At 43.1% G+C, this 27,319-nt stretch overlaps 1 protein-coding gene across 1 annotated transcript in view; it reads right to left on the bottom strand.

The window, feature by feature from the left end:
* Window positions 1-27,319, bottom strand: part of DNAJC11 (DnaJ heat shock protein family (Hsp40) member C11) — a 77,074-nt gene that overhangs the window by 36,607 nt on the left and 13,148 nt on the right. The window contains exons 2-4 of the mRNA XM_035019898.1: window positions 11,601-11,730; window positions 9,503-9,576; window positions 2,351-2,452 (exon numbers count right to left, since the gene is read on the bottom strand). Coding sequence (XP_034875789.1) covers window positions 2,351-2,452; window positions 9,503-9,576; window positions 11,601-11,730 — 306 coding nt within the window. The remainder of the gene's footprint in view (window positions 1-2,350; window positions 2,453-9,502; window positions 9,577-11,600; window positions 11,731-27,319) is intronic.

Genomic DNA, 27,319 nt, shown 5'->3' with positions numbered 1-27,319 from the left:
ACTAGTACCAAACAAGTACCACTATGCATTTATTCAGCAGGTTAGTCTGTCTCTACTAAATTAACACCTATTTCCTATTTTTTAAAATCATATCCCAACTTGGTATGGTAGGAAGGTCAGATGGCTTCATTAAAAAAAAAAAAAAAAAAAGAAAAAAAGAAAAAAGATTTTATTTATTTATTTATTTGAGAGAGAGAGAAAAAAAAAAGAAAGAGAGAGTGAGCGAGTGAGGGGAGGGGCAGAGGAGGAGGGAAAGGGACAAGCAGACTCTGCACCGAGTACAGAGCCCTACACAGGGCCTGATCCCATGACCCTGAGGATCACAACCTGAGCCAAAACCAACAGACTGAGCCACCCAGGCACCCCCGGATGGCCTAATTTTACAGACAAGAAAACTAAACATAGGTCACGTGCTTTGCTCTGGGTCCCGCATCACTGTGTCAGAGTCAGTATTTCCAATCAAAGATTTTTCCCACCTGACCTCTTTGCCTGTTCTTGGTACATACATCCTACTGGAAAATCCCCACCCAACAAACTCTTGCTGGTAACAACGGAGAGAAATACCCGTCCAAGTTTCAGATGGCAGTACCAAAAATGGTACCTAGCCTGCCAGTCCCTTGGGACAGGTCAGTGCTGAGCCTGATGGTCATCGGCAGTGTCCTTCCCCTGTGGTTTTCTTAAAAGAGGAGACTGCCCCGTCTTCTTAGGATAAGAACATTCCAAACCCTTCCACTTATCATGAAAAGCAAAACCCTCAGAAATGGAATCAAAGATCCAGCTCAAAACCTCTCCTCGAAAAGCTACACAGCCAATATCTGGTTATCACTCAGGATTTCTGGTTAGAAAATGTCTTATTTATTTGGAAGCAGTTTATGCAAGTAGCAAAGTATTAGGAATTTTACAATAACTTGCGTGCTTGTGTGAAATGGTCACAGCTGTGCTCCCTCATTCCACAGAAACATGGCCCGGAGACACATTTCCACAGAATCCCAGTAAGCAATCACTGCACACACCCAGATGGCCAATTTTATCGTAGGACACAGAGGCTCAGGCTACTGTGACGTTCTCTTTCCCCTTCATTGCTCTGAATGCAGCAAAACTCCAGCCAGCACAGCAAAGATACCAAAGCAAAAGCTCGCTCCTGCCAGGCTCCCACCCCATCTCCTCAACCCTCACTCCATCTGCCAACGCCGGCCTTTCAAACCAGACCTCCTCACAGTGCGCGGCCCTGACCACTGGCTCCGCAAAGGTACCCCATGAGCATGGTTCAGGGCGCCTCAGAGATCTTTAGCGCTCCCAACTATGTCACCCGCCCCGAGTTGGCTTGCCTGGTGTTTCAATTCTCCACCTGCCTATGACCAAAAGCCGCTCTCCACCATTGACGCCATCATCTGTTGCAGGGAGGCTGGGTAGAAAGGAGAGGTGTGGGCATTTATAAATATACTTTGAAATGCAGGCTTCAAATAGATGGCAGTGTTCTGAATATACGGTCCTCTAAATGCTGTAGGAATCTTTAAAAAATCCACTTTCTGGAATATATTTGATCAGAAGTTCATATTGTCACACTTCCCAGTTGTATACTAGCATCTGTTCTTTTTCTTTAGGAGACTTTCAGGCTGCCTGCCAGGCCATCCTGGCCACACTGATGGAGTCTGAGTCCCCTTATCAAGCACACTGAACAGGAACACTGGGCCACATTTGATTAGCCATTCATACATCTGGCACCTCAAATTGACTGACACATAGGGCTGGGGCATGCACTCAGAACAACGTGCTTCCCTAACGAATCAAAGGACAAAGATACCATATGCGGGACTGAGAAGTAGCTCTCAGACTCAGGCACATCGCTCGGTCACAGGACTCAAACTCCCCTGGGGACTTGACCGAGTTAAAGGCGTTCATCTTATCGCTGCCAGAAGAACCTGGTGACTGATGTTCATGGCACTGTTGTCCAGAGAGGATAAAAGCCTGGGCCCCTGCGTTAAGGTGGTTTGGAAATGTCCCATGCCCTAAGTGGTGCAGGGAACCTCGCTGCCTCAGTGTGGTCAGGTGCCTGCCTTCTCCCTGACAGAGTCCTCTGACTGTCACCCATCAAGGGCTTGGGCAGCTCGACTACAGGGAAGGGTCTCAGGGACCCGGCCTGTGCTGTGGTCGGGGATGTCTCCTTGGCTTTGGGGAACCATGGGATTGGTTTTGTCTTCCCTGCACATGGTCGAAAACACTTTTCTCCAGCTCCTGAGCAGCATCTTTGCTGAAAGCCACCAAGAGCTGCTTTCCATAAAGATGCCACTTAGATAAACAAAATTTTGTTCCACCAATTTTGTATGTTATTACCTTCGGGCTGGCTTACCTTGGGGTTGGTGCGCTGCTGCAGCCTCCGCTCCTCCCTCTCCCTCTGCAGCCGCTCAAACTCCTCCCTGATTTCCGCCGGCGTTCTCCTTCTTTCCACCACCTGCAGGAACAGTCAGGGGGAGGAGACAGTTAAGGACCCAGAGAGCGAGGAAAGAGATGACATCGTTAACTGTGGCGTGTCCGCGTGGCCCGGGCTCGTGTTCCTTTCCCCAGGACTTTAAGAACGGCAGTGACACCCCCAACGGGGTTTTCTCCCATGGACACAAGCCCTGGTGATGCGAGGCTCATAGCCACACCCACTCAGCTCTGCCCTCATCATCCCCAGGGCCATGCTTTTCCTCAGCTCTCCGGAGAGACAGAAGCATGACTTCCTTGGTTTCAGTAACTGATCTCTGAGGCTGCAAGAATCTTACAAAGAACACGTCACCTTATTTTTTAATTATTTCTTTTGAGAGCGAGCGAGCTCACACACGAGCATGGGGTGGGCAGTGGCATGGGGTGGGCAGTGGCAGGGAGGGGCAGAGGGAGAGAGAGATCTTAAGGAGGCTGCACACCCAGCACAGAGCCCCATGTGGGGCTCAATCACACCACCCTGAGATCATGACCTGAGCTGAAATCAAGAGTCGGACACTCAACCAACTGAGTTACCCAGGCTCCCCAAGAACACATCACCTTAAGTCTAATGGTCTAAACTTCCTAATGAGTCCCAGGGCAGACAATAAACCTTAAAGATGAAAGCGAAGGGCAAAGGTGCCCACCAAAGCTCTGCCGTCTCTCCCCAGTGCGCTGGGACCATCGCTAGAGATGCTTCTGAGCTTAGACCACGGTCTTCGGCCATCAGTCCTGGGCGTTTTTTACAACTCTTCCGCCTACACTGTGATACGACCCTGAGAATGTATGATGTAAGATGCACCTTAACATCAACAGTTCTCAGGTACTGAAGGGCAGACCACATGAACACTGGAGATTGCACAATGATGTCAAACTGATGAGAAAATAAGGCATTCCACCTTGGCTTTTCTTAGCTCGTCATGAAGTAGAGATTTCGAAGAGGCAAGGAAAGGCCACCGTGGGCCTCAGGCCCCACATCTGTGAAAGAAGAAACCGCACCACGTGATTTCCAGGGTCCAAAGTGCCATAGCCTGTGAGAAACACCGAGAATTGGGGTGGGACAAAGTCAGGAGCTGGGTGGGGGGGAAAGCCCAGAGAGCACATTCCCCGAGGCAGTGGAAGAAACACAGAGGAGCCTTGAGAGGCTGCTCACAGAACAGCTAAAAAGGGAGGTGATGTGAGAAGAAGCAATCCTGGAAATCACAAGTTTAAAAAATTGTTTAAAAAAAATACACGCTTACAGCAAAAAATCAAAATAGTACAGAAGGATATAAAGGAAACAGTGCAATTTGCCTCTAGCACCCTCTCTTCTCCACCACCCTCCTTCCTTCTCACAGGCTAACATCTAGTTTTTATGTATCTTCTGGACACCCTCCGTGCACACATACATACATGTGTGTATGTATATTCTAACGTAAATGGGTCATACTCTAGGTTTTGTGCCCCTTGATTTTATTATTCAGCAATATAGAAAAATTAATATAAAAACTGGCTTATCCAAAAAAACCACTGTGAAATTTGTTCACTACTCCTTTCAGGAAGTAAAGAGAAACAAATAAAGAAAACATTTTCCCCTCTAATAACCCAATATAATCAATAATTACTAAAAAGGGGGCAGTGGTTCTTTTAAAGGAAGTTTTTTTTTTTTTTTTTTTTTTTATTCATGAGAGACAGAGCGAGAGAGAAAGGCAGAGGGAGAAGCAGACTCCCAAGGAGCAGGGAGCCTGATGCGGGACTTGATCCCAGGACCCTGAGATCATGACCTGAGCCGAAGGCAGACGCTTAACCATCTGAGCCACCCAGGCGCCCTCTTTTAAAGGAAGTTTTAAAGTAAAAACACAAAAATCGTCCAAGAACAAATCCAAAGACCTCAATGGCACACCAGGTCACTGCTCTGTGGCCTCCCAGCATCACCCTCGGTCATACTGAACGGATGCAGAGGCTCACCCCGATAGTTCTCTGAAGTTGAGGGTGTGAGCACCCACCCCACATCCCTAACCCTGGATGGAGGGGTGGGGGTGCTCAGTGCTTCAGCTTCCCTCATATCCCTGTCTCCCGTCAGCTTCCCCTTTCAGCACAGGGGAAAAAAGCAAAGGAGCTTCAGGGAGATGTAAGTTATCAACTACTCCATTTAACCATGAATATCAAGGAAGATCAGAAAAAAAAGGATTTAAAATATTTTAGAAATTCTTCCTGACCTCTGAACCCTAACTTGCCGGGCCATTGACTACGGAACCTGCCAGGGGTGACCTGAGTGATGCATGACCAAGGTCAGGCAGGGTCTGGATGGAAGCACCCCCCCCCCCCCCGGGTCCCAGAGTAATCCGGCTACTCTACCTGGACAAAAAGGGTTCACACTGAATATCCTGTCCAGCAGGACACTGGTGTTGATAATGCAGATTAAGCACAAGTTTGATGAGCCAGACTTTAACCAGCAACACAGACTCCATGAATATGCCTCTTTCCTGATGTTTTTTAAATACACAGATTTGTAAGATTCCAGGAATTAAAAGACTGGAAAGCGTCAGGCTCCGCAGAGGCCAGAACAGAACAAGATTTGTTTTCAGAAATTCTAGAGCTGTCTGACCTTTGCCGACCGAATTAATAGCTGCAAATTCCTTTCTCTCTGCCACACTCTGTGATAAGCTGAAGAGGCAAATATTCCAAAGGTGTGAAGTCATTCCATTTCTAGTCAATTTTACATAGGTTTGGCAAACAGCTGGTGCATAATCAGAGCTAACTGCAAAGTCAAGACGGTTGGCACCTCCAGAGCAGTGAAGAGCTAGGCAGGGCAGGGCAGAGTCCCGCTTCCAAGGCCCCAGACATCCTTTGTCCTCTCTGCCCTTTACACGAAGTGCACCATGGTGGAGAAGGGAGGGAGACTGAGCCAGCTACAAGTCACTTTCCTCCATCTCAGCCACCCGTAGATAGAAGCACCCAGGAACACAGCATCTGGAACTGCACGCCAGCTGGTAAATACCAGACATTTTCCATAACAGAGCGGATCACGTGCAGCCCCTTAATCTACACCCCTGTATCGTTCACCTTAACCGTCCATTCACCAACTAGGTCCATCCCTGTGCTAGCCAGAAGACTGATCTGCCTCGTGGAAGAGGGGGCAGGGATCCCTAAAAGCAAGGCAGTGTGGTGGAAGGACAGAAGGTAGGCTCTCCCACACTGCCTCTAACCTCCTGGCGGCCTTGGGCTGGGGAGGGGGGGGGATCACTTCACTTCTCTAAGCTTCAGATCCCTGCTACAGATAAGGGGTTAAACTACAGGATTCCTAAGGGATTGTCTGGTCTGAAAATTCTGATTCTAGCTACTTGACTTTGGTTTTGGACTAATTTTAGAAAATTACTTAGAACTTTAGGAAAATTGCAAAGACAGTACAGGACGTTCTTGTACACCCTCCCCCCAGCTTCCCCCGATGTTAACACCTCACACAGCCACGGGACAGCAGCCAAATCTCAAAGCCAACCCTAGAGTACTCCAAGGAACTGAACCCGGACTTTCTGGATTTCACCAGCTCTTCCACTAACATCCCTTACATGTTCTGGGATCCAGTCTAGGGGCTTACATTTCTTCATCCCGTCTCCTTAGTCTGTGAGAACTTCTAAGTCTTTGTTTTCATGATCTTGACCATATTGCAGCTCTTCCTAATGCAGGTTACTTTCTTAGACACTGTAAGACTGACGTCAAGGAGACAGGGAAGAGTGAGATATGGATAACGTCAGGGGCTGCTGACAAAAACTAGACCGTGGGCGGTCTGGGCCAAAGGATGTGATCGAACATCTGCCAGTGCTGAGTCAACGAGCTCTCTACTCCACCCGCTCACTGTTACCGGCTTCAACACCACCAAGCATTCCCAGCTCAAAGGTGAAGCTTGCCATTCTGAAGCCAATTTCATTTTCAACGTGGGTATCGCACAAACACCGCTAACCAACTTGGGTAACTAAATGGCTGGTTTCACTGGTTTCACAAGTGGGGATCACTTGTACCTCTGCATCTTCTTCCTTTGGAATCCTGCCAGAGAATGACAAAGGCTCTTGAAGGTTAAAAGAAAAGAAAGGGTAGGAGCCTGGGTGGCTCAGTCGGTTAGGCATCTGACCCCCCTCCTTTTTTTTTTTTTTTTTTTAAAGATTTATTTATTTATTTATTTGAGAGAGAGAATGAGAGACAGCATGAGAGGGAGGAGGGTCAGAGGGAGCAGCAGACTCCCTGCCGAGCAGGGAGCCCGATGCGGGACTCGATCCAGGGACTCCAGGATCATGACCTGAGCCGAAGGCAGTCGCTTAACCAACTGAGCCACCCAGGCGCCCCAACCCCCCCTCCTTTTTTAAAGATTTTATTTATTTGTCATGGAGAGAAACAGAGAGAGCACGTGCGCACAAGCAGGGGGAGCCGCAGGCAGTGGGAGAAGCAGGCTCCCTGCTAAGCAAGGAGCCTGACAGGGGGCTCGATCCCAGGACCTTGGGTCATGACCCAAGCCAAAGGCAGACGCTTAACCAACTGAGCCACCCAGGCATCCCTAAGTGTCTGACTCTTGATTTCAGCTCAGGTCATGATCTCAGGGTTGTGGGATCAAGCCCCCCATCAGGCTCCATGCTGAATGTGGAGCCTGCTTGGGATTCTCTCCCTCTGCCCCAAACCCCTGCTTGCTCTTGCTCTCTCTCTCTCTCTCTCCCCAAAACAAAACAGAACAAAACAAAACAAACCTGAAAACTTACTAATGGCTGAAAGCAGAGCCAGTACCTTGTGCAGCCTGAATAAGCTCACATTTCCTCCCCAGCACCACCAACAGCAGGCAGGCTCTGACATCTTGGGACTAAAGGCGTCTCAGGGGCTACGGTTATGACAGCGCCCTTCTTCCTTCAGCGACTGCTCATATGTTCAGACTAACAGTTATGTGGCCAGTGGATATTGTGAGCAATTTACAGAAGTTGAACAAAGAACACCAGTAACAACAGCATGAAGGGAACTCCGTTCCTCCCAGGGGAGGATGCTCTGACTGAAGCAGGAGAATCCTCATGTTAACCAGTGGGGGCGGGAGGGTCTCCTTGAAGGAGTGACGAAACGAGCCCCACAGAACACTCTTGAGTTCATGAGACTCTTCCTTTACAGCATGAACAATGGGCTCCATTTTCCCATCGTATGTTAGGCACTGATATGTGTCTTAGTAAATATCTGGGGAGGTCTCTTCAAGTGCTCTTCCTTGAAGGCATTTTTATCTTCAGTGAAAGCTCAGTGTCAGGGCAAAAAAAAAAAAAAAAAGCCAATTCTGATCGATGAGAACTTGATTTCCCTATAAAGTAGCTTACTAAAATATCTGAATATAAAAGCTTATCCATTCACCATCTGTGACTGCCTACATACTTTTATAATCATTACTGTGTGTGTGGTTTTGCTTTGCTTTGTTTCTAATGGGGAGATAATTTGGTTTGGCGACAGGAAACCACGCAGTATTTTGCCAGAAGATGTCACCCTGCCGCTCCATTAAGTTGGCTGCTAATGCTGGGAATTAACAACCCAGACTCTGAAGGGGGGGCCTCCAGCCTTTCAGCGGCCCTAACTGCACCCATGAGAAACTGTAACCGACCCAGGTCTTCAAAAAACAAGGGAGCTTGAGCAAGCGTACAAAGGGTGAGGAGAAAGTCGGTAAATACAACGGGATTCTATTTTCCTTTCAGGATGGAAAAACGCTAAGCTATTAGACCTGACGCTCTGCTACAGTGAACTAGTGTGACGTGAAGCACGGCTGTCTCCATCGGGCCAAAGGCCAGGGATCAAATGCCTGCTGGAGCCAGGTGGGACAGACGGACGGAGGGCAGGCCAGCTGTAAGACGACAGGAGGTGCTGAGCGCTGGGATGGGGGACAGCAGAGCCCACTCTCGGGGCAGAGGCTCCTCACAGGGGACTTCAGAGACACTGCTACCAGATTTTCTGAGTTTTCCAAGAGAAGACAGACAACTGGATGTTTATGCAAAACCTCCCATTTTTAAATGTTAGCAACTGCAATTTATTGCGTGGGCACCCAAAACCTGGCCACGGGTACAAGGTGGCCCATAAGCTACCAATATTAAGCAGCAGTGGCAAGGGACCTAGAACCTATGTTGCCTCTCTTGTACTCCTTATCCGAGGCCTGCAGAAGGCTCTGATACTAGAGGAGACAGGCTTACAGGCTTGAGATTAAATACCAAAAGAACTTTAAGGGTACTTTATACGGTGATGAGAGAGAAATCAGCGATGGCCAATTTAACGCTAACAACCTCCCACCATTTCTTGGGCATCAGAACCAAGTTTCTTTAATGAAATTAAATCATAACACCTACATGTTCTCATTGCAACTTAAGAGTTTTCCCACTAATTCTCATACTCGTTTTCCCACTTAATCCTCGTGCCTTCCTGCTGCAGACAGTAACGCGGACGTGCGCGAGGCTCTGATGGAGGCGGCAGCAGAGCGAAGGAGCACAGAATCGTGTGAATTTTAGTGATTGTCTTCATACAGCATGGCTGCCAGGGGGAGCTTATTTCATGATGGGCAATTTAACCCAGCAGTTCTCAACTTTTCCCTGCTTCCATTTTGTTCACATGCACAACACGTGACCAACACGAACACATCCCAGACCCAGGTACTGGTAAGCTGGGGCGGAGAGAGAGCACAGAACCGCGCCGGGTGGCAGGAAATGCATGTGGAGGCAGAACTGCGCTCTGCAGAAACGGTTCTCCATCAACCCTCCAACCGGCCTGTGCCCTCCCCGGGGTTAGGAATTACTGGCAGGGTCTATACCCTTTGCTTTTTACCTGACAGGTCAGGAACTGAGGACAAGCTGGATGACTGACCTGCCCAAGTACACAGAGGTATGCAGAGGAATAGCCGAGCTTAGAACTCAGTCTCTGAGACCAAAATACCAGTGAGGAAGGGATTCTAGCGTCTCCCAGTATTCTCACACACATGATCCCAGAGTGTGGGATCGGAGGGCAGTTGTTCTGTAGATGCGTGAGGACTCCTCTGGGACACCGGACTCGAGGTTTCTCTTACCTCCCATCCTTCCATTTCCAGTCCTCTCTTCCCATATATATCATAGATGGCCCTGGTCTGGGGGTCGCTGAGCACTGCAAATTAAGAAGCATGCATGTTTAGAGAGCACGGAATTCTCCTTTCAGACCTGGCAACAACATCATCAGGTAAGTCCACCTCTTCTTTCCTGTCCAACCCCAATCTAGCCGAGAGGCCCTTTTCATCTCCTCTGCATCTTTCCTCCTAACTGCCTCTCAGATCTGATCCAGGATGTGCTGAAAGGTGGACACAAATGAGAAATATTGGGTTTTTTGTGTCCAAGCCACTCTTAATTGTGAGGTGCGGAGGCTGCACCCTAGTATCACTAAAAAACAGTTGTTTTTAACAGAATTAAGTTTCCACCGCAGTCTATAATGGACCTGGGCTTGAAAGAGTTAATTCCAGTTTCTAAAGCTTATTCAGATAGGCTCTGATTGTAGAAAAAGGTGATTTATTATTTGCTCTATTATAGAGTTTCACTAACTCCTAAGACAGGCTCCCCCTATCTTTCCTCTTTTTTATAAATCATTTAAAGCCACAAACACTTTTCAACTATGGTGGCAGCCACATCAGTGAGGGACGGAGCTACTGCAAGGTCGTCCAAACTGAACATAAGTGTCAGGAAATCTAACAGTTGTCCCCCTTCTCCTCTGCCAGTTTCTGATCAAGACCTTTGAATCTTGTCTCCCTTGAGACTTCCCATATATTTTTAGGCCTAATTAAAAAAATGATGTAAATGATTCTATCCATATTCAAATCTAACGGGGAAGAAAGAAATGCTGACCACTGGAAAACGTGGGAGGCAGACTTCTCGAGCTAATCTGTAGGATTTCACAGAGAATTATTTATTGACAGCTCTGCTTTGGTCTCTCCGTCAGGATGAACACTGGGGCCAGCTCTGCCTGCCGCAGCATTTCTACAAGCTCCATGAGGGTTTTCTGTTAACTCTTCCCCGAATCTCCAGAACCACACGAATGGGCTATGTGGGTAATCTGGACAGCAGTAAGATTAACGCAGCCATTCAGACAGCAGAATACGATAGAAGGACCAGGCTTCTGGTCAGGACCGCCGCGGAAGTGGTCTGACTGGAGTTAAGTCCGCTGAAGACCCACCACTGAGCTCAGACACGCGCCATGCGCCATGGCCCAAGTTGTTACTCCTCAGTAAAATCTAATTTTCTGGTAAAACCATAAAGTGAAATACAGCATATGCTCTTATGTCTGCAACGAGAAGTCTTTATTCTGTAAAGAAACACATTACTGATTTTTGGTCTAAGGAGCAAATCACCGAATGGCTCTGATTAATCAACTTATTTTACTCGGTGTGTAACCTAAGAGTGAATTATTATTTTTTAATTTTTATTTTAAAACTGTGGCAAAATAAGCATAACAGAGAATAGATTTTAGTGACTTTTAAGTGTCTGATTCAGGGGTGTTGAGGACATTTACGATGTTAATGTGAACACCACCACCACGTGGCTAGAGCTTCACCACCATCTGCAACAGAAACTGGGGACCTATCAGTGACTTGAACGTTTCATACACAAATACATCACAAAATTTTCCTTCTGAAATACCTGAGATGTAAGCATAAAACCCTGCATTACTTGATTATATACTTCCTGTTGGCCTTCTTAAGATCATTTTCCTCCTTTTGTTAGAACCTTTCCTAACTGAATGCTCCGGAGCCAATAAAGTCAGGGTCAGAGGAAAAAACGTTCCTGTACATCTTCTCATAAAAAAAGAGAACAAAGAAGGCTTGTAGGTAGCGATCAGCCTTTTACCTCTAAGAGTTCCCTTTAGAAGAAAGCCAGCGAGCGATTTAGAGCCCGAGTGCTCCCTGCAGCCCAGACCCTGTCTTCTGCTCTGCCCGCACTCTCATTTCCCACTTACTGGCCACATATTGATTTCCAAAGCAAAATACTACTCTTTCAAAGGACCCTGTCAGTAAAAAAGCACTAACCTAACCTCCTCTCTTATACACCTCTAAGGACTCTCTTTCTGTCCTCTACAAATCAAGTCTCTTAAAAATCGAGCAGCTGTTTCCAGGGCGTCTGTGTGAAGCCAAGCCCTCCGCTGACCTTCATAAGCCTGGTGAACAAGGTTAAACAGTCGTTCTGCTTGTGATTTGAGCTCTGGGTCTCGGTGCTTGTCGGGATGGTAAAGCATACACAGCCTCCGGTAGGCAGCTTTCAGCTCTTCAGAAGAGGCCTACAGAAAGAAAAATCCAATTAGAGAACAATCAATGCTCCTTAAATATTATCATTATCAGAATCAGCCTTGAAATGGGAGCCTGTCAGCCACTTTCCAACCTGTCTGCTCTCTGCACACGGGACATAATGAAGTTAAGCTTTATTGCTTCAATAAGGCTTCTTTTTTCCACAGTTAATAAAGTGATCAATTATGGACATCAATAGCAACTGTGTTTTGCTGGGAAATGCTGCTATCAGAAGTGTCTCTAACACTGGTTCATTGTGCTCTGAGCTGAAACGAAAAACGTCAGAGACTGCTTACTTTTTAACCTAAGTTATTTGAAATAAATCATACCAAGGTACTCTTTTTTTTTATTAAGTGATTTTATTTATTTATTTGACAGAGAGAGAGACAGCGAGAGAGGGAACACAAGAGAGAGAGGGAGAGAGAGAAGCAGGCTTCCTGTGGAGCGGGGAGCCTGATGTGGGGCTCGATCCCAGGACCTTGGGAGCATGACCTGAGCTGAAGGCAGACACTTAAGGACTGAGCCACCCAGGCGCCCCATATACCAAGGTACGTTAACAGAAAATTGGTTCAGATAGGAAAAAAGCTGTACACCACTAGACACAAATGCCATGATCTTATTCAGTTTTCCGACAAAGGAAACTCAGTGAATATTTACCCTTAAAAAATCAAAGACAAGGGGCGCCTGGGTGGCTCAGTTGGTTAAGTGACTGCCTTCGGCTCAGGTCATGATCCTGGAGTCCCTGGATCGAGTCCCGCATCGGGCTCCCTGCTCGGCAGGGAGTCTGCTTCTCCCTCTGACCCTCCTCCCTCTCATGCTCTCTGTCTCTCATTCTCTCTCTCTCAAATAAATAAATAAAATCTTTAAAAAAAAAAAAAATCAAAGACAAAATTGTAAAGCCAACACATGGCCCCGGTTCAACCTCTAATTCCAAAAGGTAGTGCAGAAAGCAGGCAAAAATGCTTTGCTATCCCTCAGTAGAAACAAAAGCCCTCCCTCCCAAAACCAAAAGAGCCCTCCCCAACACATGCGCCTCCCCAGTCCTCACACGTCCTCAGTTTGAGGGAGAACATGGACCAGGCGAAGAACAGATGATATGGAGTAAATAAAATGGACTCCACATGTGCTTTAGCCACACAGAAGGGAGGGACGTGGGGTAAGGACAAAACCCACATTCTACTTTGTGGGCCACACAGCCACCGAGAAGTTCTCAGGAACAGACTCCCTCAGAGGCCCTAGGAACACTGAGCTACCTATCTGGCTAGCCCCTTGGGCCTGTTTTTGGGAAGTATTAGGTCTGATTTTGTATCAGCCTCAGGGACCATTCTGGTCCATCAGAGGTGATGCTGAACGCGCAGCTCTATCCAGATGATCGGTCAAGTAAAGAACATTTTATTTTGGGAGGCAACTCCCTCACCATTTTGACAACAGAAGCCCATTTCTGGGTTGCCGACAACATGCCAGAGTGGCCTGAAAAACCAGCCATCTGGGCAGAGGACTGGGACCAGGTCCCAGGTGACAATGCTGGGACTCACAGTGCTCTAGGAGGAGGTCTCAGAACATGTATCTGCAGGGAGAACCATCACAGGGACTAATCAAGAGATCAAGGTACAAGGGAACACGTTACATGTTACACCATTATTTTTCTATAATTTCTACAACTTTTCAGTATCTTCCAATTCCAGGACTCATGAGTTTTTTTCACTAAGGAAAAAAGGCAAAACTTTATTGTACTTTAATAATTTTCGGCACAAAATTTAAATGCTTTATATGAGATTAAGTTATTCAGATGCTAGAAAATCAGCAACGTTGTGCACGTTTACTAGAAGTTTTCTTCTTTTTAAAGATTTTATTTATTTATTTGAGAGTGAGCAAGGGAGCACAAGTGGGGGGGAGGGGCAGAGGGAGAGCGACAAGCAGACTCCCTATTTGAGCAGGGAACCCAATGTGGGGCTCGATCTCAGGACCCCAAGATCCTGACCTGAACTGAAGGCAGACGCTTAACCAACTGAGCCACCCAGGTGCCCCTCCTAGAGATTTCAAACAAGGAATTCTTAAGAACTCCAAAGGAAGGCACTGCATGTGACTGGTAAGATGTGTCAGTCACACGTGCCCAGTGCCCCCTCAGTGCCCTCCCGACCATGTCTTCACCTCTAGGCCCACAGCTGCTTCTTCTGGGGAGGAGGTGGCTGGCTGGCTGACCTCTCTGAGCCTTTCCAGCTCTGACTTCACATGATCTGTTATCCAGAAAAGACAGAGCCATCTGTGAGCCCCTCAGCCTGTGGTTTAAAACAGACACAGACCTTCGCTGCTTGTCTGGACAGAGACTCAACAACACACAGTTTTAAATCAGCAGCTCCTTGGAGAGGGTCGAAGACCTTGTTGACTGAGCATCCCTTGGCCCCTAAAAATCAGGCAGATGTCTGCCCCATTCTAGCACTACTGTCTTTCTTCCTTCTTCTCTCTGGTGCAGCCTCTGAAAATTACACTATCGAACAATTGGTAGTTGGCTGCCTTCCCTCTTTCTCTCCATCTGCTCATCTACAAGATTTCCTCTGTGGTGACACACTGACCTCCAAGTTTATTGGTGAAGAACACAGGCTTTGGGGGCAAATGAGCTTTCTGACCCTTAGCGTGCTTGCTCACCTGCAAAAGGAGACAACTCTCAGGGATGGGGAGACAACGAAATGAGTGTGTGACCATACAGGGCTTCGTAGAGTGCCCGACACACAGCACAAGCTTACAAGTGTGGCTCTTGTAAAACCTTTTCCTTGTTTTCTCAACTTGCAACTGTGGACAAGTAGTACCTCTCTCCTCAAAGTCACTGTGAGGAGTAAATGAAGTAAGACCTGTATAGTGCTCAAAAATGCGGTGCACACAGGAGGGATCTGATCACTCCAGCTATCATAACCCAAAGTGAAGCTCGATACCTCTCGAAACCGGAACAAATCAGAGAGAAGGCGTCACCCTGGCACGGGGTAGCAGGAACACTCATTTGTGAAGCAGTCCCTGTTTGTGAAAATTCACTGAGCTGTATGCTTACGACATGTGCCCTCTTGCAGATGTATACTCTGTTTCAGTAAAAAACACGAGACTCCATAGAAGAGATGTGTGTCCACATTCCCGTGTTCGCAAATCTTCTTTCTTTCTCCTACCCTTGGCTTCTTTCCCTGCCAACATCAATCATGCAATGCATTTCTTGCCACACTTGGCCAATATGCCCCCTGTACCAAACCTCATTGTTTTAAGCAAATAATAGTTAACTAAATAAAATAGATCTTCTCCAGGTAGGTTTACCTATGTAATGATGTAAAAGGGGCTTGCTCCTTCCTAAACAGCAATTACAGATTATTTTCTCTCGGCAAATTTTAATTGTTCTTTCCAGCATCTCATAAAAGTTACAAGTGCACGATTAGACAGATTTGGCTGACTTCTAGCTTAGGCTGCTGTTTCCTGGTTGTTAGAATTAAACTAGATGACAAGAGGGTAGAATATCTAATCTGCAAGACCTTCTGTAATCATATTAATAAATGGCTTAATGTGCTATTGATTAGGTAATAGAAATGAGAAGTTTCATTTTTAATAAATATTACATTCAATAGGTTAGATTGGGCCTTTCATCATAACTCAAAAGCTAAGGTCACTGGGTCGATATTTCATAAATGATAAACTCTTTATCATAAAAGTACTGATATTTCAAAATCTGTGATATCATTAAAAATGAAACCTACAGTTGCATACTCATTTCTAAAATCCTATATAAAATTAACAGGTGTATTGTGCTTTTAAGTCTGAAAAGTTTCATCATCTCAATCATCTGGTTCTATTTTTAATGTAAAGTAAAGTAAATCTATTATAAATTCAACCTCATAGATCATAAAACTCACAGTGAAAAGGTCCTTTGTGACCTGACCATAGAGTTTAGTGGTCTGTTAAAATGGTTGGATTCGATGCTATACGGTACAAAAATGACATTCCCTGCAATAAGACACAGAAACAAAAGGCTTACAGATTAGAAAGGAAAAAGTAAAACTCTGTATTTGCAGATATCACTTACATGGGAAATCATAAAGACCCTACAAAAAAAGCTACTAAGTGATGTTATAGCAAGGTCATGGAGTACAGGGTCAATATGCAAACATCAATTTATTTCTACAATCTAAAAACTGAAATTTAAAAAGACAATACTGTGTAGAGTACATCAACAAACACGAACTGCTTAGGGATGGATGTAACGAGTGTGTGCAGGACATGTCTGCGGGCAACCCAACACAGTACCGACAGAAACTACAGCCTGGAAACAACAGGAATAAAAGCGTCTTCATGGACCAGAAGGGTCAATATTATTAAGATGCCACATTTTCCCAAAACAAGCTACAGATTCAATGCAACCCAAAATCCCAGCAGGCCTTCTTCTGTAGAAATTGACAAGATAATTCTAAAATTCATGTGGAAAAACAAAGGATATGGAGAAAAATAAATTTAATTTTCCTAGTTATTTTATTAGCCAAAATAGCTGAAAAAGAACTGGCGGACTCCCATGACTGGGTTTTAGGATTTACTACATGGCTCTGGGAATTGAGACAGTGTGGTACTGGTGAAAGCTGTGTAAGTCAATAGCACAAAGGCAAGTCCACAAATCGACCCCCATACAGAGCCAGGTGGTTTTTGACAAAGATGTCAAGGTGGTTCAATGGGGAAAAGATATCCTTTTAATACATGATGCTGAAAGAAAGGAACATACATATACAGAAAAATGAACCTTGACCCTTACCTTGCGTCATATGAAGGGGGCACATGGAGACCTTCAGAGAAACAAAGACAGATAAACAAATGCTGAGGGAATTCATTACCACTAAACTCGCCCAGCAGGAAATGCTCCAGGGAGCTCTGCAGGTTGAAACGAAAGGATACTAGACAGTGACTCAAAGCCATATTAAGAGGCAAAGGTCTCAGTAAAGGTTAAACCCACGGGCAATTATAAAAGCTAGTGTTACCGTGAAAACGGGTACTGACGCCACATTTTGTTTTCTTAATAATTTAAGTGACTAACACGTTAAAAAAAATTATTAGACTAAAGGCTAGTCCTTTGTAACTTTGGCTTGTAACTTCACATTTTGTTTCTACATAATGTAAGAAACTAAAGCATTACAAAAAACAATTACTAGATGGAGTGCCTGGGTGGCGCAGTCGGCTGCGTGTCTGACTCTTGGTTTCAGCTCAGGTCATGATCTCAGGGTCGTGGGATGGAGCCCCTGTCGGGCTCTGAACTTGGCAGGGAATATGTTTGGGATTCTCTCTCCCTCTCCCTCTGCTCCTCCCACTTGTGTGTGCGCTCTCAACCTCTAAAATAAATAAATCTTTAAAAAACCCCAAACAATTCTAGGTTATCTTTTGGACACCCAACGTATAAAGATGTAATTCTGTGACATCAATAACTGAAAGACGTGGGACAGTGCCGTATAGGAACAGAGTTTTCCTACATTACAGAAGTTAGGTTGGTATAAATTCAGTTAGAATGTTAGGATGTTACATGTAACCACAAATCACAGAATACATGTGAAAGGAAATGAAGGGCGCCTGGGTGGCTCAGTCGTTAAGCGTCTGCGTTCGACTTGGGTCATGATCCCAGGGTCCTGGGATCGAGCCCCACATTGGGCTCCCTGCTCAGCGGTGCTTCTCCCTCTCCCACTCCCCCTGCTGGTGTTCCCTCTCTCGCTGTCTCTCTGTCAAATAAATAAATAAAATCTAAAAAAAAAAAAAAAAAGGAAACGAGAAGCAGTTAAAACGTTTCACTATAAAAAACTGGCTAGGGCGCCTGGGTGGCTCAGATGGTTAAGCGTCTGCCTTCGGCTCAGGTCATGATCTCAGGGTCCTGGGATCGAGTCCCGCATCGGGCTCCCTGCTCCTTGGGAGCTTGCTTCTCCCTCTGCCTTTCTCTCTCGCTCTGTCTCTCATGAATTAAAAAAAACAAAAAAAAAAATTAAAATAAAAAACTGGCTAAACACAAAAGACCATAATTTGGAACTTAAAGGACAAAAAAAGATACAGGGCATAGAAAGGAAACAGCAAAATGGCAGAAATAAGGCCCTCCTTATCAACAGCTACTTTAAATGCCAATGGATTAAATTCTCCAATAAAAAAAGAGATTGGCAGGATGAATTAAAAAAAAAAAATGACCCAGCTGTTTGCTGCCCACAGGAGACTTACTTTAGAACCAAACACACCAACAAGCAAAGAGTGAGAGGACAGGAAAACATTCCTTGTAAACAGTAACCAAAAGACAGGGGCGGGTCTACTAACATCAGACAAAACAGACATTAAACGAAAAAACTTTACAAGAAACAAAGAAGGACAATACATGTATCAATACAAGGTTCAACTGTTACCTAATAAGAGATTGTCAAAATATATGAAGCAAAAATGGACAGAATTGAAAGGAAAAATAGACAGTTCTACAATAATAGTAAAATTTCAATATTTTCCTTCAATAACGTAGAGAATAACCAGACAAAAGGAAGGAAACAGAGGACGTGGACTACATGTTAAGCCAACTAGATCTAATAGACATGTACAGAATATTCTACTCATGACAAGAGAACATGCATTGGGATGTGTGCACATGGGATGTCATGTATGTGGGAAGTCTTAAAGAACCTAAAAAGCTACTAAGTGATTTTAGTAAGGTAATGGGCTAGGGGGTATCAATAAAAAGTTCAATATAGCAAGAAGATATATGTCCAGCCATCAATTAAGTCTCAACAGATTTAGAAAGATGGATGTCCTAAGTGTCTTCTCCAACTACAATGGGATGGAGTTAGAAATCAGTAACAGAAAGAAAACTGGGGGCGCCTGGGTGGCTCAGTTGGTTAAGCCTTTGGCTCAGGTCATGATCCCAGGGTCCCGGGATAGAGTCCTTCATTGGGCACCCTGCTCAGCAGGGAGTCTGCTTCTCCCTCTCCATCTCCCTCTGTGCGCTCACGCTCTCTCTCTCTCTCAAATAAATAAAATCTTAAAAAAAATAACTGGAAAATTCACACATTTGTGGAAATTTAATGACACATTCTTAGATAACTAAGAAGAGATTGTGAGGGATATTAGAAAATAGAGATGAAAGAAAAATAAAACATACTGAAACTTAGAGGATGCAGTAAAAGCAATGGTGTGGGGGAAATTTATAGCTATAAATGTTTACATTAAAAAACAGCAAAGATCACAAATCAACTGATGAGGGAACAGAAAGCAAGCTGAGGACAAAGCAGAAGCTGACACCCCACAACCCTCCCCACCATGGGATATAGGTGACATTCCTCAGGCACTCCCGGTGGCCCTAAAGGAAAAAGGGAGATTTCAAAAGAACTTTCATATGCTAAAGAGGACCAACAAGATACTGGAGGCCTTGCCATTGTCAAGTTAAGGTTGTTTTTTTCCCTCTAGCAAGGCATTAACATTAAGATAGCTGGGAGATTCCTGGAAAATGTCACACACGTCCCACCCAGGAGTGGGGGGTGGGAGGAGGTTGCAGGGTGTCAGCTTATGCTTTGTCTTCAGCCAGCCTTGTGCTCCCTCATCACAATGACCCAATATATAACTAAGGAACTAGAAAAAGAACAAATTGAACTCAAAGCTAGCTAGCAGAAGGAAATAATACAGATCAGAGCAGAGATAATAAAATAGACAATAAAAAAGCAACCCAGAAAATGAATGAAACCAAAAGTTGGTTCTCAAAAAAAACAAACAAACAATTTTTTTTCAACTAAATTGACAAATCTCTAACTAGCTTGCCTAAGGACAAAAAGAGAAAAGATTCAAATTACTAAACTCAGAAATGAAAGTAGGGATATTACTAGTGATTCTATAGAAAAAGGGTTATAAAAAAGTACTATGAACAATTAATTGTCCATCAACAAACTGGAAAACCTAGATGAAATGGACAAACTCCTGGAAATACAAAACCTACCAAGACTAAATCATAAACAAAATCTGAATAGACCTATAATTAGTAAGGAGATTTAATTACTAATCAAAGCCTTTTTTTAAAGATTTTATTTATTTGACAGACAGAGACAGCAAAAGAGGGAACACAAGCAGGGGGAGTGGGAGAGGGAGAAGCAGGCTTCCCACTGAGCAGGGAGCCCGATGCGGGGCTTGATTCCAGGACCCTGGGATCATGACCTGAGCCGAAGACAGATGCTTAATGACTGAGCCACCCAGGCGCCCCGTAATCAAAGACTTCCTGACAAAGCAAAAAAAGCCCTGGACCTAATGGCTTCACTGGTGAATTCTACTAGAAATTTAAAGAATTAATCGCAATCCTTCTCCAACTTTTCCAAAACAGCAAGGAGGAGGGAACGCTTCCAAATGCATACCAAAGCTAGAAAAAGAGTACAAGAAAACTACAGACCAATACCCATTATGAACACTGATGCAAAAATTCTCAACAGAACACTAGCAAACAGACTTTAGCAGACTAAAAGGATTATTATACACCATGATTGAGTGGGATTTATTCCTGGAATGCAAGGATAGTTCAGCAAAAATCAATCAATATAATACACTACACTAAGAGAACGAAAGAAAGAATCCCATACAATCATCTCAATTGATGCAGAAAAAGCATCTGACAAAATTCAACACCCTATCGTGGTAAAAACATTCAATAAACTAGGAACAGAAGGAAACTACCTCAGCATAATAAAAGCCATAAAGAGCTCTTACAACTGAAGACAGATCTACAGTGAACATCATACTCAATGGTGAAAGACTGAAACATTTTCCTCTAAGATCAGGACCAACACAAGGATGTCTGCTTTTCTATTCAACGTAGTATTGGAAGTCCTAGCCAGAGCAACTAGATAAGAAAAAGAAATAAATGGCATGCAATTGGAAAGTAATATAAACTCTGTTACCAGATTGTATGATCTTATATGAAGAAAACGAACAATTCCACCCACCCCCCCCACACAAAACCTATTAGAACTAATGAATGAATTCAGCAAAGTTGCAGGATACAAAGTCAACACACACAAATGAGCTGCATTTCTATACACTAAAAATCAACAATCTGGAAAGAATATTAAGGAAAATAGTTCTTTGTACAATAGCATAAAAAAAAAAAAAACCTTAGTAATTAACCAAAGAGGTAAAAGATTTTTTATAATGAGAACTATGACACACCACTGAAAGATTTAAAGAAGACATAAAAAAAAAGAAAGACATTCCACATCAATGTATTGGAAGACAATTAAAGTGTCAATACTACCCAAAACAACTAAAAGATTCAATTCAATCCTTATCAAAATCCCAATGACAGTGTTTGCAGAAATAGAAAAATCCACCCTAGAATTTGCATGGAATCTCAAGGGATCCCAAAGAGCCAAATAATCTTGAAAAAGAACAAAGTTGGAGGATTCATATTTCCTTATGTCAAAGCTTACTACAGAGCTACAGTAATCAAAACAGTGTGGTACCAGAATAAAGACAGATATGTGGACCAATAGAACACGAGAGAGGGTCCACTAATACCCATTCACATATATGGTCAAAAGATTTTTGACAAGGTGCCAAGACTACTCAATAGGGAAAGGACAGTTTTTTCAACAAATGGTATTGGGGAAAACTGGATAGTCACATGTAAAAGAATGAGTAGGACCCTTACTTAACGCCATATATAAAAGCTGATGCAGTTGATTTTTGTGTTGACTTCATATCATGTAACTTCGCTGAATTCATTTATTAGTTTAGTCACTAAAAATGGATGAAAGACCTAAATGTTAAGAGCTAAAGTGTAAAACTCTTAGAAGAAAACATAGGCCAAAACTTTCATTACATTGGATTTGGCAATGATTTCTTGGTTATAACATCAAAGGCACAGACAATAAAAGAAGAAACAGACAAACTAAACTTCTCAAAACTAAGAACTTCTATAAATCAAGGGATACTATCAAGAAAGTGAAAAAACAATCTATAGAATGGGAGAAAATATTTGCAAATCATATTATCTAATAAGGAATTAATATCCAGAATACATAAAGAACACTTAAAACTCAACAAAACCAACCACCTAATTAAAAAATTGACAAAGGACTTGAACAGACAGTTCCCCAGAGAAGATACAATAATGTCCAATAAGCACATGAAGGATGCTCATATCACTAATTATTAGGGAAATGCAAATCAAAGCCACAATGAAATACCACTTCACACCCATTAGGATGCTATTATAAAACAAACAGATAATAACAAGTGTTGATAAGGATGTGAAGAAACTGGAATCCATGTAACACTGTTGGTGGGAATGTAAAATGGTATAGCTTTCATGGAAAACAGTGTGGTAATTCCTCAAAAAAATAAAAACAGATTTGCCATATGACTCAGCAATTCCACTTCTGGGCATATACCCAAAAGAATTGGAAGCAGGGTCTCAAACAGATATTTGTAAACCCGTGTTCACAGCAGTATTATTCACAATAGCTAAAACATGGAAGCAGACCAAGTGTCCATCAACAGATGAATGCTTATCAGCAGAATGTGGTACAAACATACAATCGAATATTCAGTCTTAAAAAGGCAGGGAATTCTGACACATGCTATAACATGGATGAACCCTGAAAATAACATACCAAGTGAAATAAGCCAGTCACAAAATGATAAATACTATATGATTCTACTTAGATGAGGTATCTAGTAGTAAAATATCAGAGACAGAAAGCAGAATAATGCTTGCCAGAGAGTTTGGGTGGGGGAGTAGACAATTATTGTGTAATGGGTAGAATTTCAGTTTTGCAAGATGAAAAGACTTCAGGAGACAGATGGTGATGATGGTTGCACAACATTATGTATGTACTTAATACCACGGAACTGTAAATATCGGGTAAGATGGTAAATTTTGTTACATGTATTTTACAACTTATTTATTTATAAAGATTTTATTTATTTATTTGACAAAGAGAGACACAGCGAGAGAGGGAACACAAGCAGGGGGAGTGGGAGAGGGAGAAGCGGGCCTCCCGCCGAGCAGGGAGCCCAATGCAGGGCTCGATCCCGGGACTCCAGGATTATGACCTGAGTCGAAGGCAGACGTTTAATAACTGAGCCACCCAGGCGCCCATATTTTACAATTTAAACAACTGAGGGGCACCTGGGTGGCTCAGTTGGTTAAGCGTCTGCCTCCGGCTCAGGTCATGATCCCAATGTCTTGGGCTCGAGCCCCAAGTCTGGCTCTCTGCTCAGTGGGGAGCCTGCTTCTTCCTCTCCTTCTGCCTGCCATTCCCCCTGCTTGTGCTCTTTCTCTCTGTCAAATAAATAAATAAAATCTTAAAAAAAATTTTTTTGGAAAAAAAACCCCTCAAAATGAAAAAGACTTAAATGTGAAAACTAAAACCATAAAATTTCTAAAAACATAATTCTTGTAACCCTGAGTTAAAGATTTCCTATACAGAATAAAAGAAAAATATTTGTAAAATATGTATCTGATAGACTTGTATCCAGAACATATGAAGAGCTCTTACTGAAGAAGACAACCCAATAAAATAATGAGTAAAAGATTTAAACGGAAACTTCAGCCAAAGGTAATATAGGAATGGCTAATACGTACATGAAAAGACATTCAATATTGTTAGTCATTACGGAAGTGCAAATTAAAAACAAAAGTAATACTACTACACAACCACTCGAATGTCTAAAATAGAAGACTGAGAATATTAAATGTGGGTGAGGATGTGAAACAAAATAAACATCATTTTCAAAAATATGAACAAAAGCTTTGTCATTGGCATAGAGACAAAAATGGCACCAATTCTTCTCGTCAAAATAGGTTAAAGGAATGAGTCAATGGCTGTTTTTCCTAGTGGAATTACCTTAAAAAACCTTTATTAGAAAAGTATACATATTCTTCATGGATAAAATGGAAAATATACATAACGTTTTAAAATAAAAATTTGTTTTTTCTGTAATAGAATTTTATAATCCCCCCCCTTTTCAGTTAAAGGTCTTTGTGAGGTTCTGTTTTTGTGGCTTTTATTGGTCATCAAATATTTTCTACATCATCTTAAATGGCTGCATAATATTTCAAATATGGCATTATCACAGTTTATATAAGGATTCCCTATGAACAATTTTCATTTGTTTTCAAAAGGCTGGAGTGGACATCCCTACAGCTAAAACTGTGTGTGCACCCATGATTATCTTTTTGCAAATAAGTTTCTAGAATTGTTGGGTTAAAGGCTGTAAGATTTCCGTTTTAGTCTGCTGAACTGCTCTCTATTAAGTGTCTAACATTTAATTATTTTAAAATTTAAAAATTTAATTTTATCAAAGGGATACATAAAACAGTTTATAAATGGAACTACTAGACTTACAAGCAAAACGGCATTCATCCCCACTCCTCAGGTGAGAAGTACTTTAAAATCTCTCAGCATTCTCCTCATTTATATTTCTAAATCATATGCTTATACTTGTATCCTTAATTTTATTTTATTTTTTTTTTAAGATTTTATTTATTTATTTGAGACAGAGAGAATGAGAGACAGAGAGCATGAGAGGGAGGAGGGTCAGAGGGAGAAGCAGACTCCCCGCCGAGCAGGGAGCCCGATGCGGGACTCGATCCCGGGACTCCAGGATCATGACCTGAGCCGAAGGCAGTTGCTTAACCAACTGAGCCACCCAGGCGCCCTGTATCCTTAATTTTAAAAGTTTAGGTTTAATCTACTTATTATGAGAATTTAGTTCTTTCACTTCTGTTTCTTTCCCCTCCTTTCTACATAGTTTTCACAACTTTGATTCAAATCAATATGAAATGTCTTTTATTTTTTTTAATTGCTTTTAAAAGTTTTTTTTTTTTTTTTTTTTTGACAGAGAGAGAGAGTGAGAGCAGGAACACAAGCAGGGGGAGTGGGAGAGGGAGAAGCAGGTTTCCTGCGGAGCAGGGAGCCCGATGCGGGGCTCGATCCCAGGACCCTGGAATCATGACCTGAGCAGAAGGCAGATGCTTAACGACTGAGCCACCCAGGCACCCCTGCAATGTCTTTTTAAAAACTTAATTATTTTCCTACTTTCTAATCATTTATTTACTTACAAAAACAAACGTTGACTAAATGTCTACAGTGTGCCTCAGAGGAATACAACATAAAAATTTCACTTTTAGGGCGCCTGGGTGGCTCAGTTGGTTAAGCGACTGCCTTCGGCTCAGGTCATGATCCTGGAGTCCCGGGATTGAGTCCCGCATCTCCCGCATCGGGCTCCCTGCTCGGCGGGGAGTCTGCTTCTCCCTCTGACCCTCCCCATTCTCATGTGCTCTCTCTCATTCTTTCTCTCTCAAATAAATAAATAAAATCTTTAAAAAAAAATTTAACTTTTATTATGACTATGTAAATACAGTTCAAAGTTGAATGAACCAGTATACTGTGATTATATTTCTTTCCTATTTTTAATTTTTCCTAGAGTTAAGAATTGCCTCATTTTTTCCATTTGCTTTAGCTTTCTATGTATCTATCACAGATGCTTCAATTCCTCCAAGTAAACTACTTATAGTAGAGACTTCTAATCTTCTTTTCAACACAAAAATACAAAATAGTTCAACAATTCCATGTTGTTGTTTTTCCTGGGAGGTATTCCTCCCAGAGATCTCTGCATTGTGTCAAATGTTAGGTCTTTGCTAAACAAACTTCATCCTAGGATTTCCCAGTCACCATCCTCCAGGGTATCTTTCCTGGGTCAGTCTCTTCTTTTTGGTATCCTATGCCCTTTCTCTTTCTTGGTTTTCTTTTTATTTCAGTAGAGTTCAATCTCCAGTAGTTTCCTTTACAAAGGTTGGCTGGGAGGAAACATTTTTTAGACTTTACATATCTCAAAATGTTCCCTTTTTTAAATTTTTATTTATTTTTTTAAAGATTTTTTTTATTTATTTGACAGAGAGAGACACAGTGAGAGTGGGAACACAAGCAGGGGGAGTGGGAGAGGGAGAAGCAGGATTCACACTGAGCAGGGAGCCTGATGCGGGGCTCGATCCCAGGACCCTGGAACCATGACCTGAGCCGAAGGCAGACGCTTAACGACTGAGCCACTCAGATGCCCCTGTTTTTCCTTTTTTTTAAAAGTAAGCTCTACACCCATCATGAGGCTCAAACTCAGCACCCTGAGATCAAGAGTCACATGCTCTACTGACTGAGCCAGTGACGGGCCCCTCAAAATGTTCTTATATTCTGCCTTTATACTTGATAAAATAGTTGGCTGAGATAGAATCCTAGCTTGGAAATATTTTTTCTTCAGAGTTTTTACTGTATTGTTTGTTTCATTGTCTTCTAGCTTATACTACTATGGCTGAGAAAGGTTAATGTCATCCCAATTTCCAATCCTTTGTTTGTGACCTGTTTGGAAACTTTTAGCATGCTCTAACCAATGACTCCCTTAGTTCGGGTCTTTTCTCTCCCACTCAGCGTGCTGGTTACTTAACTGGCCCTTTCCTCCTAGAGTCTCGTATCTTTTAGTTCTGAGAATTTTTCTCATATTAATATGTCTTCACTTTCATTTTACTTTAATGTGTAAGAGATGGTCTTCTAATTTTTAAATTTTACTTTCATGGAGATTTCCTCAACTTTATCTTCCAGCCCCTCTACAGAATTTTTATTTCTATCTTTACTTTTAATTTCCAAAATCGTCTTTTGTTTACATATTTTTTTAAAAGATTTAAGTGCGAGCAAGTGAGGGGAGGGGCAGAGGAAGAGAGAATCCTTAAGGAGACTCCCAGCTGAGCACAGAGCCCGTCTTAGGGCTCAATCCCAGGACCCTGAGATCATGACCTGAGCCAAAACAGTCAGATGCCTAACCAACTGAGCCACCCAGGCGCCCCAGAACAAGGTAATACTTTTATTATTAATTAATTTATTTTTTCTCTTTTTAGAGAGAATGAGAGAGAGAGAGAGCACATAAGAGGGGGTAGGGTCAGAGGGAGAAGCAGACTCCCTGCCGAGCAGGGAGCCCGACGTGGGACTCGATCCCAGGACCCTGGGATCATGACCTGAGCCGAAGGCAGCCGCTTAACCAACTGAGCCACCCAGTCGCCCCCAAGGTAATACTTTTAAAAGAAATAATATACAGGGGTGCCTGTGTGGCTCAGTCAGCTAAGCGGCCGATTCTTGATTGCCTCAGCTCAGGTCATGATCTCAGGGTCATGAGATCAAGCCCTGTGTGGGGCTCAGCACTCAGCTGGGAGACCCTCCCCCCACTCGTGCTCACTCACTCTCTAATAAATACATAAATAAAATCTTTCAAAAAAAAGTATCACCTTGTTATTTCTTACATGTAGTATCTTATTTCTCTGAAAACAACTGAGTTTTCAAACTCCCTGCACTGTCTGCCTGCTTCATTTCTCTTTGCCGTTTGCACGATCGTAGAAATTCACATCGCAGCATTCCTTCAAACATTTATGTTCTTTGCTATCAATTTATACCTAACAGTAAAATAATAGGGAGCTATCTGGAAGCTCTATGTGAACAGGCCTTGCCATCTGATGAGCTGCTTTGTGAAATGCCTGTGAGAAGACTGGGAAGTTTCATTTGGTGGTATTTTCTCTTCCATGGGTCA

Source organism: Mirounga leonina, unplaced genomic scaffold, assembly GCF_011800145.1.
Source record: "Mirounga leonina isolate KUSES-001 unplaced genomic scaffold, KU_Mleo_1.0 Mir_173, whole genome shotgun sequence".
Lineage (NCBI taxonomy): Eukaryota > Metazoa > Chordata > Mammalia > Carnivora > Phocidae > Mirounga > Mirounga leonina.
This window is presented reverse-complemented; position numbering and strand designations above follow the sequence as displayed.